The 26546-nt window shown below is 38.8% G+C and overlaps 1 protein-coding gene across 2 annotated transcripts in view; it reads right to left on the bottom strand.

Annotated features, from left to right (window-relative positions):
- Nucleotides 1-1630: 1630 nt before the first annotated feature.
- The window catches only part of il11ra (interleukin 11 receptor subunit alpha), a 60665-nt gene continuing 35749 nt past the window's right edge, over nt 1631-26546 (bottom strand). Inside the window, exons 2-13 of one of the 2 annotated variants that reach the window (XR_014593538.1) lie at nt 22505-22601; nt 16545-16611; nt 15637-15803; nt 14843-14957; nt 13613-13776; nt 10991-11154; nt 10257-10401; nt 8322-8414; nt 6944-7049; nt 6694-6773; nt 3067-5820; nt 1631-3018 (exon numbers count right to left, since the gene is read on the bottom strand). Coding sequence is in view for 1 of the 2 variants with exons in the window: in XM_083929235.1 (XP_083785361.1) it covers nt 6695-6773; nt 6944-7049; nt 8322-8414; nt 10257-10401; nt 10991-11154; nt 13613-13776; nt 14843-14957; nt 15637-15803; nt 16545-16611; nt 22505-22601 (1197 nt within the window). In the remaining variant the exon portion in view is untranslated. Of the gene's footprint in view, nt 5821-6693; nt 6774-6943; nt 7050-8321; nt 8415-10256; nt 10402-10990; nt 11155-13612; nt 13777-14842; nt 14958-15636; nt 15804-16544; nt 16612-22504; nt 22602-26546 lie in introns of both variants that reach the window. The other variant, XM_083929235.1, reaches the window with a different exon arrangement.

The following is a 26546-nucleotide window of genomic DNA, read 5'->3' as shown; positions in this document are numbered from 1 at the left end:
TTTGACATTTCCTGACTTTTTTCAAGACATTATGCCACGACTGCTTTAGACAGGCTATCCTATGACGAATTTAAGCATTTTTTGAACATGTCATATTTTGACGTTTTTTAACTTTTTCGACATACTATACTATGACTTTTTTGGGCTTATTTTTGGACACACTTTTCTCTGACTTATCCTGACTTTTCTTCAAGAAATTATGCCACAACTGCCTTAGACAGGATACCCTATGGCTTTCTTTGACATACAATATGACTTTTTTTGACAAAATTATGTTGACTTTTTGTCGACATACTATGCTTTGACTTTTTGACCGATTAAAGTATGAAATGTGTTCTACATACTATACTTTATCATTTTTTTTACATACTGTACCATGACTTTTTCCACAGATTACACTTTTTTTTTCACAGTAAATTATGACTTTTTTAGGAGTCTTATTACAATAAACTACTTACTTCCCATTACTACCTGTCAGTATCCTTCCATATCAGTACCCAATTACCACCTATGCTTTGTGTCAGTGTGAAGTGTCATTTGTATGGCATACTATGGCATGCTTTTTTATGACATACTTAACCATGACCTTTTATAACCTGCTTTTTGACATACTATTACTGACATATTACACTGACTTTTAATGATATACAGTTTCACCAGTTGCCATGCAGCCAGTATCTTTCTACAAGTCGTCATTCCCTACTTGACTGAGGGTTGTTAGGGGGGCGCTGTTTAATGCAGAAACTCAATAGTGTATTAAAAGTAAGCGTTTGAAAGTGAAAGTATTGAAATGGACAATTAAAAGCAACAGTAATGCATGCATTTAAGATCAGGGGTCACACGTTAAACACAATTAATCATTGTCACATAATGATGACATCGTAAACTGACAAAATAAGTGAAGGCACCATTTATCTGCTAATTACCACTACCAGTTCTGATTAGTAAAAGTTACATGTCCTCACTCTTCAGGACTTCAGAGCAGCAGCTGAGTATTTGTATCAGAGCTATCGTGCTGAACTGTTGATGCTAATTGGGAATATCCTGAATACAGCTGGAAGGAAACAGTTGGCCTGAGTCAGAGTTGCGATTTCACTGCATGACGTTAAGTAAAATTACTGTTTTCACTGCCTTCCCCATGTTCTCAGGGCTAACACTTACACCCTCTACTTTGGTAGATGCCCTGTAGATGATTAAGTCGGCATGATGGCATTTTTTTTGTGGAATGGAGCCAGAATACCAAGGCAGTTTCCCTCCAGTTGCACATCCTTTCATAAAGACAACAAAAACCGGCTTGAGCATTTGGGATTCATCACACGGTCACAATCAGATAATGGAAGCTTTCTAAAATAAAACAAGAAGCAACAGCTTCAGGGGAAATTTGCTCATATTTTTTGAGAATCATGAGCACAAACTATACGAATGGCGTGAGAAGGAAACAACTGATCCTCTCCATTACCAGCTCATCTGTTCAGACTTCTTGTATTTTCCGCACCATATTTCATATGTTTTGGATATTTGCAACCAAACGAAGACTTAGACGTCATCAACTTTTTAACTGACCAATAGAAAAATCAGATAAACAAGCTGGCTTCTGATGAAAACAAGGAGCTAAAAGTGTGATAAAATAGTATTTATTTCACAGACACATACAATGACAGGAAGAAAAACAGCTTATGGTGATATCTGTCGTACACATGAAGCAGAAAAAGAGACTATGTACATCTGAGAATGGATGCCTGAGTGTAATTTGAGGTTTAAGAAGTAAAACCAACAGGCTCCATCTGCCATCACATACTGCAGAGGAACATAGAAAACCGGAAACTGCCACAAGTGCGTCCACGAAAAGAAAGAAAACCCCACTTGAGCGAAACAGAAAGGTGACAATCCAGTCACACGCCATGAAGACAGAAATTAGGTCGTGTTGAACCTCAAATACAGGACAAATACAAAAACAGTCACTGAAACTGCACATGGCCCACATAAAATTCAATCTGACGGATGCTTTACACATTTTAACCTCGATGAGTAAGTATCTTTGAAAAATAGATCATCAAAATAATGAATTTGACTTTCATTTAGCTGGAAAAATATCAACTTTGTTACGCTTGAAACTGGAGCAATAATGGAAAAATGGTTCTGCTCGTGTCATTTATTATTTTTTTACATGCTTTATATTTGTGTGTTTATGCTGTGAGCAGGTAGCAGGTTCATTATCTTGATTAAAGTCACCTTGAGCGAATAGAAAAGCATGGATCAATATCCAGGTATCAGCACTGACAAGCACTGAAGGAAATGTTTGCAGACTAATTATTCAGAGGCAATATGATGGTAGAAAAAATAAAACCACTTACATTTATTAATTACTGGCCCATCACATTGCAAGTTAATTTTCAAATCCAGTTTAAAACAATGACTTGCAGGTTTAGTTCTGATTTCTTTTAGGTTTTGTGAATAGATCATGTAAATGTTTTTGTTTTCACAAGCTCTAAACGTTCAAATTCTTCATCCTTTTGGAGCTCACACACACACACACACACACACACACACACACATCTTACTCCAATTTAAACAGAAAGTGAATTATCATTTGAATGATTTGAAAATGAAATGGTTTGACTTTCTTTGTGAATGTTGCCACAGGAACAGCCAGAGTAAAAAAAGAAAAAGGTCATCCATCTGACTGCAAAGAAATGAATGAAACTGAACAATAAAAGTAAAGCAAGGTGGATGAAGACGAGTTCAGTAAACACATTGTCCATACAGTAATCGTACAGTAACACAGCTTCATATAACTGGGGGAAAAAAAAAACAAATACACAAAGTCGGGAAGGTTTTCCAGAGATGGATTTATCACTCTGTTTTTCTGTGGGATTCTCCCTTCAGCCACTTTTGGGACTTCACATGGCATTGTTGTGCTACACAAACCTCAAAAGCAATATCATTTGATTACTGCCTGAATATTTATCGTCATTTTCTCTGATTAGATTCTTGTAAGCATTTTTTTTAAATTTCAGACTATTTTCCAATTAAATAAAACATGTTTTGTCGTCTGTTTCACAGAACTGCATTGAACATGAACTGTAAAAGTACTATCAACTGCTAATTGTGGATTGCAAATTAACACGAGAATGAGTTAAACCATGTCTGTGAAACTTTCCCAGATAACGTTTTTTTTCTACATATAAACATCATTTATAATAACATATATGAAATTTATTTTTAAAAGTATGATATACAATAATATACAAAAAGCTTCAACTGGATCCATGCATAATATGTGGAGCTAGCTTGAGAGAACATACAGTTGTCAAACTGGAAAAAGTTTGACTTAGATGCACCTTGTGTTTCTGATACAAACTACACAGTCAATCAATCAATCAATCAATCAATCAATCAATCAATCAATCAATCAATAACCACACAGCTTTGGATCAACAGAACATAACCACCAGAAAAAGAAAGGAATATATATATATATATATATATATTTTAATGAGAGCACTCCACTCAGGCAGTAGAGCCTCTCACATCCGTCTGCTGCAGACAGGACACAAGGTTTGTAGGTGTGGAAAGCAAAACTACGCCAATCTACTGTACTAGAGGTATTTGGGGCTTTTCCTACAGTGAGCACCGTTAACCCAGAGATTGTTCATTTTCCATGAGTTAGTGGGATGTGAAACACGAGTACAGTGAGCGAGAGTCGCGCTTATCACTTAGTCGTGTTGGTGCTCATCTCACGTTCACACCCACCAGCCAACATGCTCTGATGCAGCTCCATAAACTCAGCTTCCATGAAATACAGGAGCGGTTGATGAAGCCCTGCCTGATAAAACAAGAGTCAGCTGATTTGTCAGTCTTGGATAGTCACTGTGTTCAGCTGCACCTACTAACTAACCTTGGGATTTATTGCTCAAGAACATGAGCCACTCAATGTTTCCATGGTAACCGTCCACAAACCGTTTAATTTTCGAGTAAGGTCTTAGCAGTGATGGGGAGATCCCACTCACCATGTGAAAAGAACCCATGTCAAAGTGAGCTGTGAGTTAAACCTTCTGCATCCTTTTTTTTTTGTTATTCATATCTGAACTTCACAAATGTCTGTCAGAAAACAAAGTGCTTTATACATTTTTTTTTTAGCATCATATGAATGGACGTTACATATTTTTATCTTTGAATTGGCAACATTTTTTTTTTAAAACTGATTTTATCAGTTTAGGCAACCTTTAATAAGCTTCTCTGTCTAGTGAAAATATGCCTCTTAATACCTTGTTACTGATGAATCTGGCTTAATAACACCAGACCAGCAACTTAAAAAGGGAAAATACTAAATTTGATTCATTTATTAGTTGACTGACAACAATTTTGAGAATTCGATCGCTTTGTCATTGATCATTTTAGTGCCAAATATCAGCAAATTACAGCTTCTCAAAAGTAAGGGTTTGCTGCTTTCATCAGTTCAGATCATATCAGACAGATTAACTAATCATGGAAAGTAAATGTTAAGTAAAGTTTTAGTCCCAGAGGTGAAACGGGGCGGCAAAACACTGATTTTCAACCCGGTGCTGAATGACTCTTTAAAAGTTGCGCGTGTGAATTTTAAGAAAGAAAATGACACACATTGAGAAAGAAGTTATTTAGGGTTGTTTGGAGTCTAAACAGACAGCTAAATATCTATTGTTAAATATTCTCTGGCTAACTAAACATCTATGCAACGTCATAATGCTGGTGGTTTGTGAAAGGCCAGTCTCTTTTTTTTATCCCTCTCCCCATGTGTGTCTTTCATTCACACACATTCAGTCACGGTGGATGGATGGATGGATGGAAAGGAAGAGGTATAACAAAAGAAACAAAAGATCACCTGTGCTAAAGACATCAGGCAGCAAAACAAACACATCATGCAACATAAAATCAATTTTCATAAATGAAATATAGTCTAGACAACCCCTCCCCGGACCTTATTCTCCATGTCCATCCCTGGGGTCAGGAGCCGTAACAGGTTACCTCCTGCCCCTCAGCTGAGACCATTAATGCCCACAGTTGCTGCTTTGGCATCAGATGCACACACAGACTGGCAGTTATGCTTCCTTCACAGCATTGAGTCGGTCAGTCAATCGATGTTATAACGGACGCACATTAATCTGTTCCTTCTCAACATGAATCTCCAAAAAAAAGATTTAAAAAAAAAAAGAACGTGAGGAGTTTTGGGTGGGAGAAGAGAGGACAGTTGTCCCGGATAACAGCTTCACCTTCTCACACAAACAAAAAAACAAACAAACATGTTCTCCTGTTTGGCAGCTGCACTTCCTGTGTTTACTGCAATTGTTGTTGCATAAAAGTTCAAAATAAATGTTGCTCTTCTCCAAAAAGGGAGAGGAGTCAGTCCACCTGAAGCAGCATTGGTTGTGAGGGAACTCAAATGTCCTGATGCAGTGTTGCTCCTACAGTCCGCTGAACTGCAGTGACGTTGCTGTACTGAACATAAAGAAACAGAGTAGGATCTGTTTTCCCTGACCCTGTAGACAGTGCGTGGAGTCTGCTGATGCATTATGGGTAAAGCAGTTCGATATGACCACTGAATATGTCCAGGAAATCTTGCAAACATGCCCTTCAGTCCACCTTTATATACTGGGTAATTTCACCTTACTCTGCAAAGTTCAGTGTATGGGTTTGTCCCTGTCCTGGATCCTGGTTGGACCCTGGCTGATGCATTCTGGTTAATGTAGTTAAATACGGACGGCCAGCATGCTACAGTGGTAAAGGCAGAGGCTGACTCTAGCCCTAGAACGGGCTGACAAGGAGGGGATGCTTGAAATCAACCTGAGAAGAGAAGAAACAGAAGAAGAGAAGAGAAGTTGGTGAACAGCAGGAAGAGAAGACAAAGAGGAGAGTAGAGTGGAGTGGAAGAAAACAGAAGGAAAAAGTTTAAAATAAAAGAACATGTATAAATCATAATGTAATTAAGCACTGCCTAGAAAGCACAGATCTAAATAACAGAGCAAAATGACAGATATGAAGGCATACTTACAGGGTTATAAGGGGTGTGTGTGTGTGTGAGAGAGAGAGACTTATAATCACATGTTGGCTGACTATCTGAAGGGTTGTCTGAATGTTGTTTATAGCAGCACTTTGAACCATTTCAGGCTGAGCTTTGCTATGCTCTTCTCACTGGCCTAACTCCCATAAATTTGACAGAAGTGACACTTCATTTTAATTTCAATGATCTTTGTGGCACTGTTCGCCATCCAGATGTTTACAGCTGCCAAAAAAGCTGAACTCAGAACATAAAGCACCATGTGTGGCTAACATATTCACAACACATGTGCAACAAAACAAATGTAAGGGGTATATTCAATCGGACACAAAATGCTTAAAGCTGCAGTTGGCAATTCTTATAAAAATGTTTTTTTTTGTCACATTTGCTAAAACTGTCACTATATGCTGACAGTAACACATGAGACAGATAATGTGTGAAAAAAGCATGTTTCTCCGCCTCCACCTGGTGTCCTAATGACATTTACAAAACTTGACTGAAAGAAAACCGCCGAAAAATGTTAGACATGTAATTTTATAAATGTTACCAACTTCAGCCATAAGAGAAGATAGTCAAACAAAGGAAACTGAGCGTAAAACTCAAATTAAAACACAAAAATAGCTCAAGACGATCAATGTCTGTGTATATGTGTGTCTCACATTAGATTGGCATGGACTTCATCTTGACCATAGAGGTGAGTTCCTGTTTGGTCACATGATCACGGCGCCTCTGCCTCACCCTGGAAACAAAAAACAATGAGTATACGACAAAAAAATCTTAAAAATGCCATGCTTTGAAAAAATAAAATCTCAGTCAAGTACAGAGACACAGACCACACAGCTGCGGCCTGTGGATGTGGGATACATATGTATGTGTGTGTGTGTGTGTGTGTGTGTGTGTGTGTCTTACCACACGACAAAGATGAGGGAAAGGACGGTGGTGAGGATGACCACAGAGAACAAAACCAGCAGAATCACCAAACCTAAATTTCCTTCATCCTCAGGATGTACAGAATCTGAACGGGAAAACAGAGGGGGAAAAACAACAGGGGTGGTGAAGAAAACAAGCAGCAAGGGAGATAGAGAGAAAGAAAGAGGAGAGCCCAGTCAAAGATGAAAATATGCACTTCATTTTTTTGCACAGTCATTTTGTCTTCAGCGTTTGTGTGACTGACACAAAATAAAGAGAGAGGGGGAAAAAAATAGCGGTATTTGTGTGTTCTCGAATTTTAATTACTCCCTGGTGAGAAGTTAATTTTAAATGTGCCATTATAGCTTTCACACAAACATGCATTTATCATACTGAGAGGAGTAAACAACTCCCTTTCATACACACACACACACACGCACGCATGCACGCACACACAAGACAAAACATTGTTGAATGAGGACTGTAAAAAAAAAAAAGAAAAACACAGGCAAACACATGCACAAGAAGACATCTGGTCATCAGTCACAGTGAGTTTCAGTCTCTAGTCTTCTGCCAAAACTTTGTCTATTTGCCTCCTTTTGTATACTGTATCTGGCTCTGTCTGTATGTGTGTGTGTGTGTGTGTGTGTGTGTGTGTTATAATGTTCCGACTTGTTGTGTGTATCCTGCATGTGTATATTTTAGATGAGCACATTGCTTGTGTAGAACATAAACCCCTGGAGGTAGGATTTACTGCGCTTATATGTAATTTGGTGTTAAAGCCTGGCACAAGGTACTTGTACTGCTCTATCTAGAGTATAATAACAGTAAATAATGCCTTATTGCTGCATTAATGACTGATGCCGCTACTTGTTGGTGCCAAATAAATGCACTCATCCTGATGTTTGACTAACTATGAAAAGCTATGAGAGACTGGTGCAACCTTTGATCAGCTTGACTCTGTTAATAATTTCACCTCAAAATTAGATAATGGATGTTTTAGTTTTTAATACAGTGTTAAAGTGTTGGTGGGCACATTAAAATTAAGAGACCGGCAAGCACCAATAGCAGCACTAGTAAAAGTATAAGATTATGGAGTATGGGTGTACTAAACATAGCAGTATTAATTACAGTAATAGTAACAGCAGTAGAGTACCTGTACTTTTAGCAGTAGTAGCAATTGTAATAATAGCATCTTTGGTAATTGTAGCAGAATAAACTGGAGTGGAAGAAGCAGAAGATTTCTTGGCAGAAGTTCTCATAACAATAAGAGTAATGACAGTAATTATACTGCTGTTGAATAACAACATAAACACATACAGTATTAGTGTTGCCCCCGAATACAATCACATCGCAGTCAGTGTTTGAAATAACTTACTGTGTGACTTTGCAGTGGAGGTTTCAGGTTTTGTGTTGAAGGGGAAAAAATAGTCGGGCAGGAGCTCCTCTGTAGATTCAGGGGTGGAGGAGACTGTAGTGCAAAGAAAACACACACACACACACACACACACGTACGCACAAACACTCTTTAGGGATTTTTTCTAGTGAGTGACAATGAACATGCAGAAAGTCCAAAGTTGGTTGTTAAACGTTTCAAACTGTCTGATCTAAAAGCACGACAGACAAAACATGCATGAGCCCTGATAAACAAATCAATTGTTTTTCCAACTAAGATCTGCTGCAAAATCTACAAATTCTTCTCAAGGGCTCCAAGAAATGAGATCATCTCTCTTCTTTACTGGCTACCAGTATAATAAAAACTGACCTGATTAGACACAGCTATATTTGTATTTCTCATCAGTTGGGGGCTGCAACTACACAGTATTTATAATTGCTTAATCTCAAGATGAGTCCTTACCCCAAGTGAAGGAGTTCAAGTACCTCGGGATCATGTTCACGAGTGAGGGGACGATGGAGCGTGAGTTTGGCCGGAGAATCGGAGCAGCGGGGGCGGTGTTGCAGTCGCTCTACCGCACCGTTGTGACGAAAAGAGAGCTGAGCCGGAAGGCAAAGCTCTCGATCTACCGGTCAATCTTCGTTCCTACCCTCACCTATGGTCATGAAAGTTGGGTCATGACCGAAAGAACGAGGTCGCGAATACAAGCGGCCGAAATGGGTTTTCTCAGGAGGGTGGCTGGAGTCTCTCTTAGAGATAGGGTGAGAAGTTCAGCCATCCGTGAGGAACTCGGAGTAGAGCCGCTGCTCCTTAGCGTTGAAAGGAGCCAGTTGAGGTGGTTCGGGCATCTAGTAAGGATGAACCCTGGGCGCCTCCCTAGGGAGGTGTTCCAGGCACGTCCAGCTGGGAGGAGGCCTCGGGGAAGACCCAGGACTAGGTGGAGAGATTATATCTCCACACTGGCCTGGGAACGCCTCGGGATCCCCCAGTTAGAGCTGGTTAATGTGGCCCGGGAAAGGGAAGTCTGGGGTCCCCTGCTAAAGCTGCTGCCCCCGCGACCCGACCCCGGATAAGCGGATGAAGATGAGATGAGATGAGATGAGATGAGATAATCTCAAGATTATTTTCTAGATTAGTCTTTTGGTCTATAAAATCTCAGAACATGGAAAACAAAAGTCCATTCCTCTTTCACAGAGTCCAGGTGTCTTAAAATGTCTTGTTCTGTCTGACCAAAAGTCCTTAACTCAAAGATATTCAGTTTACTACACTATTAAGCAGCGCTTATGCTTATTTCACCCAAGTTCTTAATGCGCCTCTAAGTCAAGTCACTCATGGCAACAACTTTTTTTCCACCTGGTCAAGTATTGAGCGCAAGTGCTGCAGCTTGGCCGCTTCGAACCGAGCTGCAATGTATAATGCTGGTCCAACACTTATAACAACAATAAGCCTGTCAGTGGCAAAAACAAAAACTTTTGGTGGACGCTCGATTCGCAGCGGCTAAGCTGCATCGCTACTGAATTTAAAAAAAAAGGTGTTGCCATTAGTCACTTACACAGAAATTCATGGGGACTGAAAAATACCATAATTCCAAGCCAAGGAACAGCAGAAACCTTCCGCATTTGAGAAGCTGGGACGTGGATTTGGGAATTAAAAAAAACAACTGAATCGATGGAAACATGACCAAAATAGTTGGATTAATTTACCACTATTCAACTAATCATTGCAGGTCTAGATACATGCCTAATGTGCTGTCATATGTTTTGTATAATTATACCTTGATTAAAGTATTTACTGAGTTTCATTAATAGTTTCATCTATTTATGAGTGGATTGTGTCATCTCTCTGTAAAGCCTGTTTGTTGCTTTTAAATGTGCTCTCAACGTAAACTGACTGAGCTAGAATTAGAAAGGAACTGACCTTCCCAAGGCCTGACAAAAAACGGAGGACTCCATTCACTCCACTGGCTCTCAGAGTTCACCTCGTCACGGGCTCGAATCTGAACTTGGTGGAAGTGACCAGCCAGGGCGTCAAATATCACCACTGAACTCTCCTCGGAGTAAACCTGAAGGATGGAGAAAAAGATGGGACAGAGAATTGTTTTTGGCCTGAATGTGAGTTCTGAGTAAAAACATGTTGAAATATCATCTGATTCATGCCAGATTTGGGGTAAAATTGAAAGTGAATCCCTTATGGTTTTTTTTTTTTTTTACATTCTTAGTGGATTTTTTTTTTTATTCCTTTGTCGGGACTTAATCTGTTAAAGCAACTTGTGTATTACCCCTTCATCATATACATGTTACAGCTTTTTTGGCAGCTGTATACACATATACATATACAAAGAGTCATTAGGAATGAAGATGTTGATTTAAAATATCTTATTACAAGTTAATCAGCATCATTTGTGGTGGAGACAGGGAGGGATTTCATGACTCTTTTTTTTAACTTCAGAACTAATACTTCTTTTCAGAAATAATGTTGTTTGTGTTAATAATTCAAAGTGAGTACACAAATGTACATTAGTTTAGTTTCATTTGCTGGTATAATGTGGGAAACTATAGTTGCATTTTCTTTCATAAAACCTGATGCATGAGTTAATTCCAAACTGCACACCACTCAACACTGAAATGAAACCTTTGGCCTCGCTCACTAACCTCTGACCAGTATATAGAGCCCAGTGGCCTGTATCTGATCTGAAACATTAGAGGGAATGCATCATGCAGCGGCCAGGAAGAGGGGAAGTTCCATGAGACGTTTAGCCGCTTCGGATAGCCTTCTACCTCTTTCACCAACAGTGACTCTGGAGGGTCTGGTTTCACTGCAAAGAAAGAAAGACAGAAAGAAAAAAAAAATGTGGAATTTAGCCAAATGTGTTTCTGCTACTGTGTACACGCTTTTTAAAAGACAACAAGACAAAAACTAGAAAGTACAAGAGGGTATAATTTAACAAATCAAACCACCTGTTCAGACATTGAAGGGATAGTTTTAATGTTTTGAAATGGAAGTGTATGAGGTATTAATCCATAATCAGTGTATTGGACTGGACACTGTGTCTGTTTGTCTGTCTAGAGCTGGACAGCTGCTCTGACTACAGCCTGCTGTTGAAACATGTTATGTCAAAGGACATAAGAAAAATAGTATGATGAAGATAATGTATTCTGTGGGTAATGGGTCGGGACTAGATAGCTTTTGCTTCTCCCACTTTCACTTTCGTTCATGTGAATTGTAAACCAAGATAATGTGTGATGATGATTTATCTAACTGACATGCCCGAAATAAATAAATAAAATAAAATAAAATTGGCGGTCGGCACGCCCCCAATCTGGAGAAGCAGGCAGGAGTACCGACACAGAAGCTAAGCAATGTACTGCTGTGGTAGGGGAACACAGCTAAACGTATTTTAGCCTACTTAAAAGAAATCTATATGATTAGGTGTATGTTAGGTTTACAATATTTTCACAGCTTTACCTTGCCATCACATAGCACTTTTTAAGTTGACGCTTGGGGAACTGAAGCCATTCTCTCTTTAGATTAGATGATGTGCTTTAATGGGTTAATGTGGTAAGTAGTGTAAAAAGTGCCTTGAGTGGTTGTCGGCAAACACAACGCTAGTCGTTTTTAACAAAGACAAAGTCGCTGGGGATCGGTAAATCCTCTGGATCAGTTCAGAACAACGGAATGAAAAACTTGGAAAATGCTCCAGTGGCTGTTTGTTCTTCAGGCTCACTGATTCGATTTCGTCAGGTTGAAATGAATCAACATGTGCACTGTTCACTGCAGAATCTAGTGTGACTTGAGACACTATCGGAAGACAGCCGAGCAAACAAAGCCGATGTCCCTCTACCTCTGCAGCTTTGGGGAATCTTAAGTGTGTCCAACTTTAAAAAATACCATTATAATATTGTCTGCATATATCACCTTGCTTTTCTTAGAACTATCCATGGATTCTCTGAATCGTGTCCAACAGACTCTTATCTCTTTATTCATGCTGTGAAGCACACCACTATGACAAAATATGTGCAGAGGTTTAGAAAAGCAGTGAGCAACATCCAACAGTCACACCAGCCGCTGTGAAGTCTCAAGGACTCTGTGAATGACTCTGCTTGAGAGCAACAAGGACATCATGCACACAGAGATGCAGCAAAACAAGACAACTGGGGTCAATGAACGAGTACCACTGACAAGAGCAGTGAAAAAAGAAAAGAAAAAGTGCAGCATTAGAAATTGCAACATTTACTGTGTAAGTCTTTGGGTGCATATGTACATGTGATTCTTTCTACGAAACATGTCCTCCATGTCTGTGTGCCTCCATGCCTTTCAAGGCTTTTAAAGGAGTTGTAGCTGTCTCAAGTGAAAACAATGGGTAAGTAAATATCTCTTTTAGCTACTATAAGAACATGAACCCTGTTGATATTAGGCAAAACAAGGAGAGTGGACAATCATGGTGATATTGAATCATTAAGCTTGTACCCCTTAAGTGACGACATTTGAAATAGCTTTTTTTTTTAAAAACAAAGCAACCGGTGTTATGTCACAACTAGTAAAAGAGAAGGGACAAGTCCAGCAATATTTCAGCCAATCCCTGTAGTAGTTTCTGAATAGTGCTATTGCCTATTTCAGTAGAGCTGTGACTGGAAGAAAGAAAAGTCCGGTGAAAATGATGTGATATCATATAAAACTGAAGTTGGTGACTGTAAAAAATATGTTGTTTTTTTCATATTTGCTCACTGTGACTATATCCCGAAAGCACAATGAGACAGACGATCTTTGACCTCTCTCTGTCTGCTCCTAATGTCATCTGCTAGATCAACTGTGCCTGACCTTCAACCAATCAGAGCAGAGTAGTCTCTGACTGCTCATGATCTCTGGTCACACTATAACACTTTATGCAAGAAATGTGCAATACAGTTATTGACTATTGAGAACAGATTATTGATTGATATTTGATCAGTGCTGCCTAGTTTCACAGTTTGGTCAAATTTCAGCGCAGTCATTGACACTGCGTCAGAGACACTGCATCAGAGACAGAGTGGTTGTTGTACTTCAGCGAGGTGGGGACTAGCAGATGAGATACTTTACTTTTGCATAAAACGTCTGTTTCAATATGCTCACAGGATATAGTGTGGCAGTTGAAACAAATATGAAAAAATAACATATTTTTCATAGAAAGTTATCAAATTCAGCTTTAAGTGCAATGAATTATATATATATATACAACATTCATACAAATGTGTCACTGCAAACCCCCATTCCTGTTTGTTTTTGTGTGATCTTACATAGCTCATGTAACCTAAACCGGACAGATGTTGTCTCGGACCCCAGGCCGTTAGTCTCTGTGATTCTCAGGGTATGAATGGTCTGCCAGAAGGCAGGATGATCTACATCACAGTGCTTGCGGGCGACATCCAGGACGCATGGTCTCCACTCCTGACCAGTCCCCCTTGAAAACAAAACAAAACAAAACAAACAAAATTGTCGAGTGTTTCATTCTGTTGGGTTAAAGTCAATATAGGGGAACTTCAAATTAATTCATGGTAAATATTAGTAAACATGAACAACTCTCTACTAAATCCAAAAACTAGAGTGCTAAAAATGAAATGTGTGATCAATAATGAGTCAGACACTGCTCCATGAACTGGGAAACATGTTATAAATGACGAGTGTGTGAGTGCATTTAGACAGACTTGAATTACCATTTAATGAGGCTTATCCCTGTTATGATCATATTCGGTGTGAGTCATGTTCCCAGTATACATGATAAATACTAGTAACCTGGTTGCTGATGACTGCATTCTATTTGCACAGGTGTTTGGTTGTTTTCAAAAACAAACCAGCGACACGAAAAATTAAACATTTAACTGGACATTTACTACCGCTTCACAACATTTAACATGTGGAAAGCTGCACAATTTTATTATTTTGTCCCCATTCAAGTTAGCATAGCGCTAAATCAGAAGTAAGTGCACTCTGACCGGAAGTCTCTTGCAATTAGTTAGGTAAAATCTAATCCCCCTCTCCCATGGAAATTAAGTTAAAGTGCGGGCAATGTCAGATTGAAGATATAAACAGTGTGTAACTAGTTGACAGTTCTGTCTGATATCAAGCAAGAGCAGCTGCAGACTTTATACTTGACAAGACTAACTTCTCAGTAGCTCATGTTCACAAACATTGGAGTTACCTAGGCAAAAGTTAAGTGTGTGCTTGAAACCGCAGAAATGCTATAACTAAGAGGTCACCACAGCTGAATGCTGAAGTCAATGCTTGAGTTTCTTGAATTGACAGAAAGTCTGCTTTAATGTGTTATGGTTCAAAGATTCCATGTGGCAGGGCGAAGAGATGAAACAGAAAATGATACGCAGGGTTCACATTGGTACACAACTCACACTATATTTACTTCATTCAAAATGTAACTCTGTGGCACATGTACTATATTTAGTTTCTTCATAGCCCATTTTCTGAATGTGACCTTGGGTGTTGCTGTTTTACATGCAGTAACACACTCTTACCTGAAGGAGGCGTTGTACTTGGCTGGCAGGAAGGTCTTTACTGATTCCACCCAGGAGCAGCGAACATGCGTGTGATTGGGCACTTGACAGGAAATGCTCAGCAGCCCAGGGGGGTCTGGGAAACGGGAGTCAGACAGAGTTTATTTTCAGAAAAGAGAGGGAGGCTGTTTTTTCAAGGGCCCTGTTAGATGTTATATTTTAAATAATTATTTGCCTTGTCATTGGGTCTGAAATGAACAGCTCTGTGCTATGGTTACCCTGTCGTGAGCAACAATATTTCAGAGGCTTGGCAAGTACCCGGGAAAACTTCCTGTTCCTCAAAAGGAAGCCTACTTAGGGAGCCGCTTCCTGTTTGAGACAGTAACAGGAAGTGGAGGGCTTTGTCTATGTGACGGCTGATAAGACCCTTTTCCTTTGAGGACCAGTGGCCCTGTTCTGATCACTGTTGTAATAAGATGTCTTGTTGTAGCCTGAAGGCCAGCATAAATCAAGTGTTGAGAAAAGAACCTCATTCTTTAAAAAAGGGGGGAGGGACAGAAACAGAAATAGAGAGATGAGAGAGAAGCAGAGTCAGAAAATGATTTTCTGCTTTTATGCTGAATTATCCAAACACTGGACTGAACTGCAAGGGACTGGGATATCCTCTAAAACACGAGGGATATAGTCATCTTCCTGCCACAAAGAGGCATTTTTTTAAAAGCTGCAGTCCCAGGGCGAGAAAATTAAAGTACGGCAGAGCTCTTTAACTCCTAAATTAGGCCCTCTGAGCCTGGACAAGTCACAACAACACTTACGGCCCAGCCCGAGTTTGACGGAGTGGAGGAGGAGCCCCCGGTTGTTGTAGCAGCTGTAGTTGCCCTGAGCGGAGTGGTCGACGTGCACCAGGACTAAGGCTCCGTCTGATGTCACTTTGTGCCATGGCAACACTGAGCTGTGGTTGAGATGCCACACCACAGGTGCTCTGGTCGGGAATACACAAGAGTTTGGTTATTATGCTTGTGCGGTCTTCACACTAACAGCTCTACCAAAGACATTAACAAGAACTCTGCATATCACAATACAGCTGGTAATATTGTAGGTTTTTTTTCACTCTCAGCAGAATACAACCAACAGTGTAATACTTAAGTATTGGAGAACAATGAAGGTCAATGTCACACAGGAATAAGATACAGTATATCACCTATTGGCTACAAAGGCAACATCCAATAGTAACATTAATTAACTTTTGAGTGTTGTCCTTTTATGGGCTTTGCTGACATCACAGTTCAATTTTATGTATAACACCTTATTTGTTTTCTTAATTTACCGACTTTTATTTTACATTCACTGTGTCTCAAATCAGATCATTTAGCATTCCATTCCTTGAAAATAAAAAATATCGACTACCCCCATTAACACAAACGAGTTTTTCTGTTATTTTGTCTGTTACCTTTTAGTCAAAGCTTTCAAAATATATGCATAACTGAATATATGATTCCAGCTAGATGGCTTATTGATGCAATCTAGTCTGATTTCTGTTTCTATAGTCCTACAAATGGATATCATTGAGACTTTTATGATGAATCTGTTTCTACACAACTTTTCAATGTTATTAATGTATCTGTTATACGTTTTATCACTGAAAAAAATATTTATCATATGACTGTGCTGGTCGAAACACAACGTAAATATGCACAGGAAATAGTTTTCATTATCTCCTTACCTGATTTGTGAATTCCCGCATGCCAGTGTCACATTCGATTCCAAGTGCCCATACTGCACGCCTGACACTGCAAACACAGACCGCATGAAATATTAAAGGACACTCTTATAATATGCGCACAATGCACAATCTGGCATACCCAGTGTAGAACATTGTCTGTATCAATGTGATTTAAGCACCACCATTTACAGTAGAGTCAACAGTGTCACAATAACTTGACCATACAAGGTATGGGACCCTGCAGAGACTAGGCTGAGCAGACTTTGGCACACGATATAAAGCTGCTCCAGTGTTTTATTTTTCTGGAAGTTTATTATTACCACAATCAAAATAATATTACTCTGTGTATCAGCAAACCCACTTGAGCATCTCTTTAATAACAGACGGAGAAGCAGTTAAGCATTTTAAGAAGATTTCAAGAGCAACATACAAATATAGGCTTAATCTCAAACTCCATTTAGACACATTTTTGATATTAATTTAGATTTTTTTTCTGAATTCTGATGACAAAATGTTGCAAAAATCCCACAATATATTTTATTGATCATTTTTCAAATATAACAATATAATGTGCATAGAAGTACACATACTTTTATTACAAAGTATTTTACCAATTATGTGAGACGTTAAGAGCTGCAAAGATTAATTGATTAGCTGTCACCTATTAAATTGATCCTAAACTATTTTGATAATCAATGAATTGAGCTCAGTAACTTTTCAAGGTAAAAAAAGTAAAACTACTGTTTCCAGCTTCTTAAATGTGAATTTCTTCTGGTTTCTTTCCTCCTCTATGACAGATCAGTTGTGGACGAAACAAGACATTCGAGGACATCATCTTGGGCTCTAGGAAACACAGGCCAACATTTTCACAATGTTTTGACATTTTATAGACCAAACGACTAATCTCATTTTATAGTAATTGACGGATTAATCGACACTGAAAATAATCGTTAATTGCAGCACTAGCAAGGTCTTAATAGCTTTAATAGCTAGATTTTTACAATCTTAGAAGCAACATAAAAGAAATATTGTAATTTAACACAGAACACAGGATAGTAGGAGTGATTTTAAGCACTGATGGATGAGCTATTTGTTGACATAAATTTAATAGCATGGTCAGTAGAATGGAGGCCTGTGTTACAATTTCGAATAATATTGGTGTCAATCTATTAAAACTTTGATAGACTCTTGAGAGTAGTTACATTCATGGAGTAAATGAGAATTGGATACAATTTTTGTTTTAAAAATATATAATACACTTAACAGTTGATTCCACTTTTATTATCATAGTGCCCAACATATTGAGCAACCTTTGAAATGGGACAGCTTTGCAACGTAGATTTGGAAACCATTTCTGCTCAAAATCACTTCTAGTGGTATCTAGTCATGCAAATAGGTTCAGTTTTATCTGCTGCAGTTTGGAGATAGCCATCTCTGACATCTGTCTACACTGCTATACAATGGGTGTGAAGGGAATTTTGTTCGTAGTACTCATATCATTGCAAAATTTGAAAAACTCAAACAATATAACAATATCGTGGTTACTAACCACACCTACAGGAAGCTCTCTTTTTGCAGTTTGACATTTTAATTGGAACTATTATAGCAGCACAAACAAAAGTTCAGGTACCCCAACAGGACTGGGATGGCAGTACACGTTTCAGACATGATATCTCCAAATATGCAACCAAAGCTATATGCTTGGTGACTTACACTAATGTGCAAGATCATTCAGTAACATGAAGTCACAGGTCCATTATCCAACAGTTTGTAAGAATCCATTGATGTGTAAGAAAAACCTGACAGGCCAAGAACGGTACAGTCAGATTCATGTGTGTATGTGTGTGTGTGTGTAAGTGAGAGAGAGAGAATTATTATTGAATAGACCATTACACCCTTTATACAACCATTTGAGATATAAGCTGCTAAATTGTTACTTGCCATCACACTAAATTAGAAAGAAGTGTATATTTGAAGCAATACCAAGTGCAGTGTATACCTGAGCAAATATTTGTGGTGACTAGTAATTTGCCAAGTTGATACTCTATCTGTAGTGTGTGTGTGTGTGTGTGTGTGTGTGTGTGTGTGTGTGTGTGTTTGCATGTTTAGCTTGGCTCTATAATATGAAAGCTGGCATTTACGGTAGATCTAGAGTGGAAAAACATCACTCTGGCAGCCAGTCTGCCACGCACACACCTTCATTAATTCTCAACCTCAAACATTCAGGCATGCAAACTCCCTGCTGGCCTCTCCTCCCTTAGTAACAAACAATTAGTCCCAGGTTTGTGTTTTGTTTTTCTTCTTCATTTATGATACAAACCTCTCTTTATGTCAGATTAGCATTAAAGTGTTGTCACGAACGATAACAACCGAAAACATTTACTTGGGTATTGCAAATACATCAGCAAGGCTTGGGGGCACCAGGCAGCTTTTTGGGGGATGTTGTTATTTAATTTGCTGTATTGGCATAATTATGTTAGTTTTTCCTGCTGCATAACCTCATGTGCCCTTCAGGGACAAACTAAGTTAATCCTACATTAAATTTGACACATACTCAATTCGGAGGCTTTACTGAGGGTCTTTTCAATACTTGGGTTTTCACTCACACCTTCAGCTTGCTTTTCTGGCCTTCCTCCTGTTGTTTTAGTGGCTATGCAAAATGAAACAGCTGGGGAAAAGAGCAGCAAAGTGCTCAACTGTGATTTTGTGGCTACAGTTATGTGTTTAAGTGGAGGAGACATGCAGAAAGGAGGACAATGAAACCTACTGAGAGGGTTTTTTTTTTAAACAAGCAAATGAAAGACTATTCATTCTTCTGCAGTGTGTATGGGAAACAAGTTAACCTATAGTACAATGCAATGCACTGTAAATAAATCTGAGTTGCTAGGTTATTCATGGGAAAATATTAAAAAAAAAGCTATGTGACGTTAGAAAGACAGCTAGAAAAAGGACATACACAACTTGTTCTTTGTGATTATTTTCAATGTAAAAGGAAATTATTTTATAGATTTCATAGTTCTGTCCTCTATTGTTATCAATCATGATGCCTTTTTAATCAGCAAGTTAATGGCTGTTATTATTGAAATAGTTCAGCAGGACAAAGAACAAAAGCAGACGTTCACCAACTCCAGCTGAGCCCAATTATCTAAACTAATTATTGGGCGGTGAACCCAAAAGTGAGCACACCAGACATTTTGATTATAATCCCTTATTGTAGGTCTGAACGATTTCATGAAAAAATCTAAATTAAACTTTTCTGACCAATATTGTGATATTGTGTAGGCTGTGATTTTTTTTCCTATAAATTACAGTACAGGTGTGTATTTGTGGTCTACATACTATAGATTGTGCCAAGCCTAAAATATGACAATTTTCTTTTACAGACAGAAAAGTCAACGTCTAGTCTAAACTTGCTGGACATAAGTATTACATTACAGGTTTACTTGACATCATGAAAGTGACATTTTATGTACACTGATAACAATGGATGCGTTGGCCAGTTATGGCAATAATGACAAACTGCTGGTGAGTCAGGTCTGACAACGTTTTGATATCAAACTGACTGCATGTAATGCCCAACTGTTGACTGCTCTGCTTTGTAAGCTAACGTTAGCATTACAGAGTGACACGATGAGCTGCTTCACAGGCCTTAAAGGAGACTTCTAATGAAATTCCGGTGAACAATCATCCCGGGGTCTTTTTAGGCAAATTGGGTCATCAAAAAAGCCATCGAGACAGTTTTTTTCATGTATGAACTATTAACGTAGATTTTCCGAAGAGACCCTAACAGCCTGCTGTGGCTAACAGTGATTAGCTGGGGGCGGCGAGTTGAACGCATTAAAACAGCTTTTTTAACCACTAATACTGCTCCAAATGACACCAAGCCTCTGCAGTAGCATGAGAAGAGTCCCTTCAAATTAAGGGAAGCACCAACAACGTAGTATGTGAAGAGTTTATTAAAAGAGTGTTTTGAAAAACTTACCTACTGGCCAAAGTACCAGCTGCTTTAATACAGTGTTAGCATCTGCCTAAAAGTTTAACTGGAAGCTTCTATCAGACTCTTTTTCCACCAGCTGTCTGTTTACACTTGACAACATACACTGTATATAAAGATGAACAATGCATCATTTGCAGTCAGTCTGCTCAGTATTGATCGAATGGTGGAATCGCAGTATCAAAGGCCCGTCCATTCACCCGCCCAACCTTTTGCGAGTCGATCAGAGCTGTCAATCATGATGTTTCACCCCGTTTTAATAGCATCAAATAAGTTATTAAAATCAAACCTATCAGAAAAATGGACAATTTAACTAACATCAGCGTGATAAAAAAACTACCTAAAATGTCAGGAACCATCTATGGGAAAAATGTATTTGATGTGTACTTTGATGTCTTTGTTTGACCCATGTACTATCCACTAACATGGAGGGAGCAAGATGTTTAGGCCTCACTTTTGGGGTGTCATCGTCCATCTTTATACATGGCCTACATACAAGCTACCTGTCTGAAACCTGATGTGAGGTAATCGTCTCGATAATTACACTGCATGTACAAAAAAAACTGGTCACTATGTTGCCTTATAATTTCCGTGCTGTTTCCCTAACTCACAAAATTAACTAAAGTTTACCAGCAACAGTTTTCATTACAGCCAATAAAATCAACTGTTGCTGGCAAAACATTCCCTTTTTGTAGTTTGTTAAGAAGACATTGGTAATTATATAATTTACAGTTAAACCGCAAATTCCAATTCTGGCTCTTGCGTTTTGACAACTGCACTTTCAAATTGCAATAATAAATCATTCAGTCTTAACTTATAGCAGATAGAAACTGTGTCCACAAAACCATGCAACAGTGGGCCACAGTTCTTTAAAACTTCTCCTTAAATTGAATTAATATTAAATCAAATTAATAAAATCTCCCTCTATTAATCTTTCCCTCTATCTCAGTCTTTTTATTCAATGCATCTCGCGGCAGTTTTAACCAGACTTTCTTTTCCCTTTAACCAACAAAACTACCCACACACACCTCCCTCGGTTTTTGTGAGTGTGTGCTACCTGAGGCCTTGGTGCAGTGCAGAGAGTTGGCTGGTCTGAATGTGTGTATTCATGTTTTATTGGCAGTGAAGTACATTATTCCCCAAACCCGCAGCGTTCCACTCATATCTGATTCTGCCTCTGGCAAGAGGGCCTAGGCGCTTAACACACACACACACACACGCATGCACGCACGCACGAACGCACACAGTTTCTCCTGACATTGAAATCAGATGGCAGGGTGGACACAGAAAATGCAAGCTGGATGAAACTCAGTACTTTCCAAACAATAAAAAGGACTCTGGAGCTGCCGCAGGGTAAAATTAATGGTAAGGGAAAACTTTGACAGTTCCACCTGAAGGGCCAAGGGTGAGTGTTCTTATTGTTGCAGTGATTCATTTGGCTGATTTTAGTAAGAGATGCAGTAACAGAGCGACGTAGAAGGAGAACAAAGAGGGCAGAGAAGTCTTTCAAAGAAAGAAAGAGGAGCCAACTTCTTAATGCCAGACAGATCCCTCAAGTGTTGTGTGAGGCAAAAAAATAGGCTTCAACAATAGAACTGTTGTTTACAGAGTACCAATACAAAAAGACATGAATTCCAATTCAACCATAAAAAAAGTTGTACATTGGACAGAGAGAGAACCATAAAAATTAACTATGAATTCTCTGATCAAGATTCTGATTGGAAAACATGCCAATATTTTATGGTAGATTGCACTGCATCCTCATATTTTGGATGCCTTTAACACCTCTTTCAAGTGCAATGGCTTTAGATCCCACAAGTACTTTCAGTCAAGATAAGTCAAGATTGCCCTAAATAGTTCACAAAGGAATCCACGCCTGATCCTTAACAGGATGTGTGTGTTTAAAATATGTCCTTGGGAAAATGTCTTTGTACTCGGTGTGCATGCATACGTGCACATGTGTTACCTTCATCAGTCCGAATCTGAGCAGAACTGGGACGCAGCGACCAAGATAATAACCAGATGACTGTCAGACACCCAGGACTGGACAAAAGGCCTGGCATCTAGAGACACAGAGGGAGAAAGAGTTGGGAAAGGAGGAGGCAAAATGATTAGATTATTATTATTATTTTCAGGCCTAAAAGGTTTTGAAGCAAAACAACATCAGTAACAGCAATATTGTCATCATCATCATCATCATCATGAGTCCATTTTGTACAGTGTATTGTGTAAAAAGAAAAAAGTTGGGGGAAACAGGCTGTATTTCTCATTTGTCTGCTGAATTTCCTTACTAAAGCATTTACACACCAATGTTGAAATATTTGACAATAATAATATATAGTCTAATAGTCTGTGTCTACCTTTTCCTTATTATTATTATTTCTATGTTACCTAAAATCCCAATATGGTCACAGACAATGTTCAAGAGAACTAGTCATCTCTATCTTTCACTAGGGGAATTGTTGGTGCGAGTCTTTGTCAAAATTAAAAACACATTTCTCATTGAATAAACAGAGAGGAACTATGTTGGAAAAGATTTTTTGTTTCCACTGGCTTTACTTTTCCCAGAAACTCTGGGAAGAAGTAAAATTTTAGTTCCACTTGTGCTGGAGAACACATCCATCAACCAGTTTTGTACCGTTAATAGACCTCAACACATGTTCTAGATCATGTGACCGAGATGTGCACACTGGAAAAAGAAGATGGAGCTCTGCTGGTATGGAGACGGATGTGTGTATGGCTGTGTGTAGGCACAGTGGTGCTTTGAGCTAAATTGCAATATCAGCATGTGCAATAAAACTGCTTTATGCAAATATGTTTAAAAAGAAAAGATTTAATAGGTTGCATGAATTTTTATATCTTAGTAGATGGAGAAACAATGGCATTTTGACAGGAATTATTCCTTATTCCTTTAATAAGGAATAAATAAAAATACAATATATAGCTTAATACACAATGTTCAGTATCGGTCAATTTCTAAACATTTGAATAAAAATGAAATCCATATATGTATACATAAATAAAAATAAAATAAATATCTATATAAAACAATTTCTAAACTACCCCAGGCCTTGTCTTCTGCATTACATGCTCGTTAAAAATGGTTTTCATGTCGGTTAACGGCTATATTGGTCTGACTCTATTGTGACCAGTGTCATGGAGTTGTGGAAGTGTGATGTGATGCTGCTATTTTTATCCTCAAAGGACATTTACAACAGACACTGTGTGTAGTGTTTGTGTGCCTTTGTGTCACACACACACACACACACACGCACACGCACGCGCACACGCACGCACACACACACACACACACACACACGCACACGCACTGTTTCCTTACTATTAATGATTAATGTACTCCACCCACATGATGAGCTGATTAAAACTCAAAACATAACAAAAAAACTGCTATGTGAGAAACATGTCAACCCTTTAATAGCACCTCCACATAGAGGGACGTCAAAAAGGCCCATAAAAATGACTGTTACGTCTATAGTGAGATGAAATTTCTGTTGAAATAGGACGTAATTTGAGTTGGGGCCATAACACAGAGAGTGATCTGAGCTATGGAAACACAAGCAATACAGACGAAAAACGCAGAAACGGTTTGCTGCACACCACAACACTGCTCTGGAGAGTGTTTTGCCTGTGCTTCGTCAGGCTTTCTTGACATTTAGGAGAGAGATATATAGAGGAATTAAATCATATGACCACACGCTGTAAGCAATTACTATGCAATGCAACCAGATATCAAACACATTTTGCAAAGAGATTGTCAAATAACTTTTTTTAGAATAAGTATAGAAATAGCTCCCAAGCCTCCGCATCTCATAGAAAGAAAAAGTGACGTATCATTTCAAACTCCTGTTAAAAAGACAAGGTTTGAAATGGGACTTTAAAGCCCCAATCTGTCATCACAGCAACTGCCTGATGATGTACACCAAAAGGGGTTTGAAAAAAAAGATAGTTATAAATAGAAAGTGAAAATCAGAAAGACAGAGAAAGATGGGGAAATACAGTTAAAAGATAACCTTTAAGTAAAACAGGAGAGAACAAAAAGAATGACAGAAGTGATCCAGAGTTGAGTGAAAGTTTGAGCTGAAAGCATGCCTGAAAAGTTGGAATTGAGAAGAAGTCATCAGTTATTCAGCCAACCACGATCATGCACCACATCAAAGAAAACAGTGTCATGTAGTGTTTTAAAATGTGTTTATATCTCTGAGACTATTCATCATCCTGCTTCACATGTTGAACTGCTCAATGCCATGTTCTACAGAAAGTAGAAGTGAGACATTTTTCTGTGGGTTGACTGACGCAGTCGGCACAAAGCAGAAAGAGCTTTCTGCATTCAAACAAGAATCATTTCTCAATGTCAAACAGATTTCTGCTTCACAAAGCAAAGTCTGGAGACAGGGATGAGTTGTGAATCACAATGATGGTACCATAGCCTATATAATCTGCTTTTAATTATTCAATGATTGTGCTTTGGAGTCTTACAAAAAATATACATGAACAAGGTAATAGAGGACAGAAGGCAGACCATCAAGTGTTAGAACATAACATTTAAAAAGGAACATTTCAGTAGAGATGCTCATTCTTTAAAGACGCCCTATTATACTACTGTTCAGAGTCATATTTGTATTTTCCGGGTCAGCTACAATAAGTTTGCATGCCTAGATATTTAAAAAAAGCCTATTGCTGCAGCACCTCTGTGTGGCAGGCTCTGTCTGAGCTTCTGCTTCTTCTGGAAGCTTGCCACGTTAGCCGTGCAACATGCTAACTTAAGCTTTAACATCATGACAGCATGAAAGTGGCCAAACGTACAGCTTAAACCTGTGTAGCAGAATGACCAATACAGGGCTCCAGACTACGACCAAATGGTCACATTTTGCAGCCTAAATTTTAGAGTGTGCGACGGAATTTTCAACAAGATGTCTCGCCATATCAATATGTAAGTGGCTAAACAGCAACAGAGTGACAGATAGGAGAACAACAATATGTAAGCACCTTCAGCACCGTAACACAAACACGTAACACGTGAGCCCCCGCGGTGTCATTAACATCAAGCTACACCTGCAGCACCACCACAACTCTCTGCTACAATCAACCCCCTGTAGAGAAAATACTGAAATTTTAAAATAGTGTTAAAATCTAGTCTTCTGTCGTTTTCGTGGACTCAATACCGTGTAGCGTCTCATGAGCTGAGAGTCTCGTCACACTTATTCTGAATGTACGCAATATTTTTTATTATCGTACTATCATGCTAGCGATGGTGCTGTCGGTTTACCTTCTATGTTGCATCTTCAAAGGTGCACAATAAAAATGTGACACGGAATTTGAAACAGCACATTGTAATTTCTGCATCTTTTATGGATTTAACCGTGTGTGCTACTAAAATTTCTGGTTGCTCCCCTAAAATTTTCAGTTGGGGATCACATTGCTCCTAGTGAAAAAAAGTTAGTCTGGAGCCCTGTAATAGGGAAGTCCGGCTTCTTTAACGTAGACAAACCGACAACCTAGCTGAGCTGAGCACAGGCAACCCAGACGGTCAGCAGGCTCACGTCTAAATGCATGTAGTTCATTATTTGACGCTTTGGTAATAATAAACATGACAATAAAACATTATGACAACATTTATAGGTCAGAAAAGACGGAAAAGCATAATAGGTCCTCTTCAAACATTTGTATTCATCATGCCATATGTGCACGTGTCCATCCACAAAGAGTTTTGGGGGATTTTAATTTCCTTTTTCAAGACTTTAGGAAGAAGGAAAAGAAACACTTTTACCTTTTAGTTCTAGTCCATATTGCTTCAAATTGACTTTTTCTAGAAGATTTGAACAAAAAATGCACATGTAGTCTCAGGAAAATCATTTATAGACCGTTTTGGAGAGTTTTGGAGTCATCCTACATCCTCAGTGCTATATCGAGAGGCAGAAGAAAAAACAAAATCAAGTTTATTCCAAAGACTGACGGCAAGTCATGCAGCACTTCACTGCACTTTAAGG

The sequence above is a fragment of the Echiichthys vipera genome (genome assembly GCF_963691815.1).
Source record: "Echiichthys vipera genome assembly, chromosome: 16".
Taxonomy (NCBI): Eukaryota; Metazoa; Chordata; class Actinopteri; order Perciformes; family Trachinidae; genus Echiichthys; species Echiichthys vipera.
This window is presented reverse-complemented; position numbering and strand designations above follow the sequence as displayed.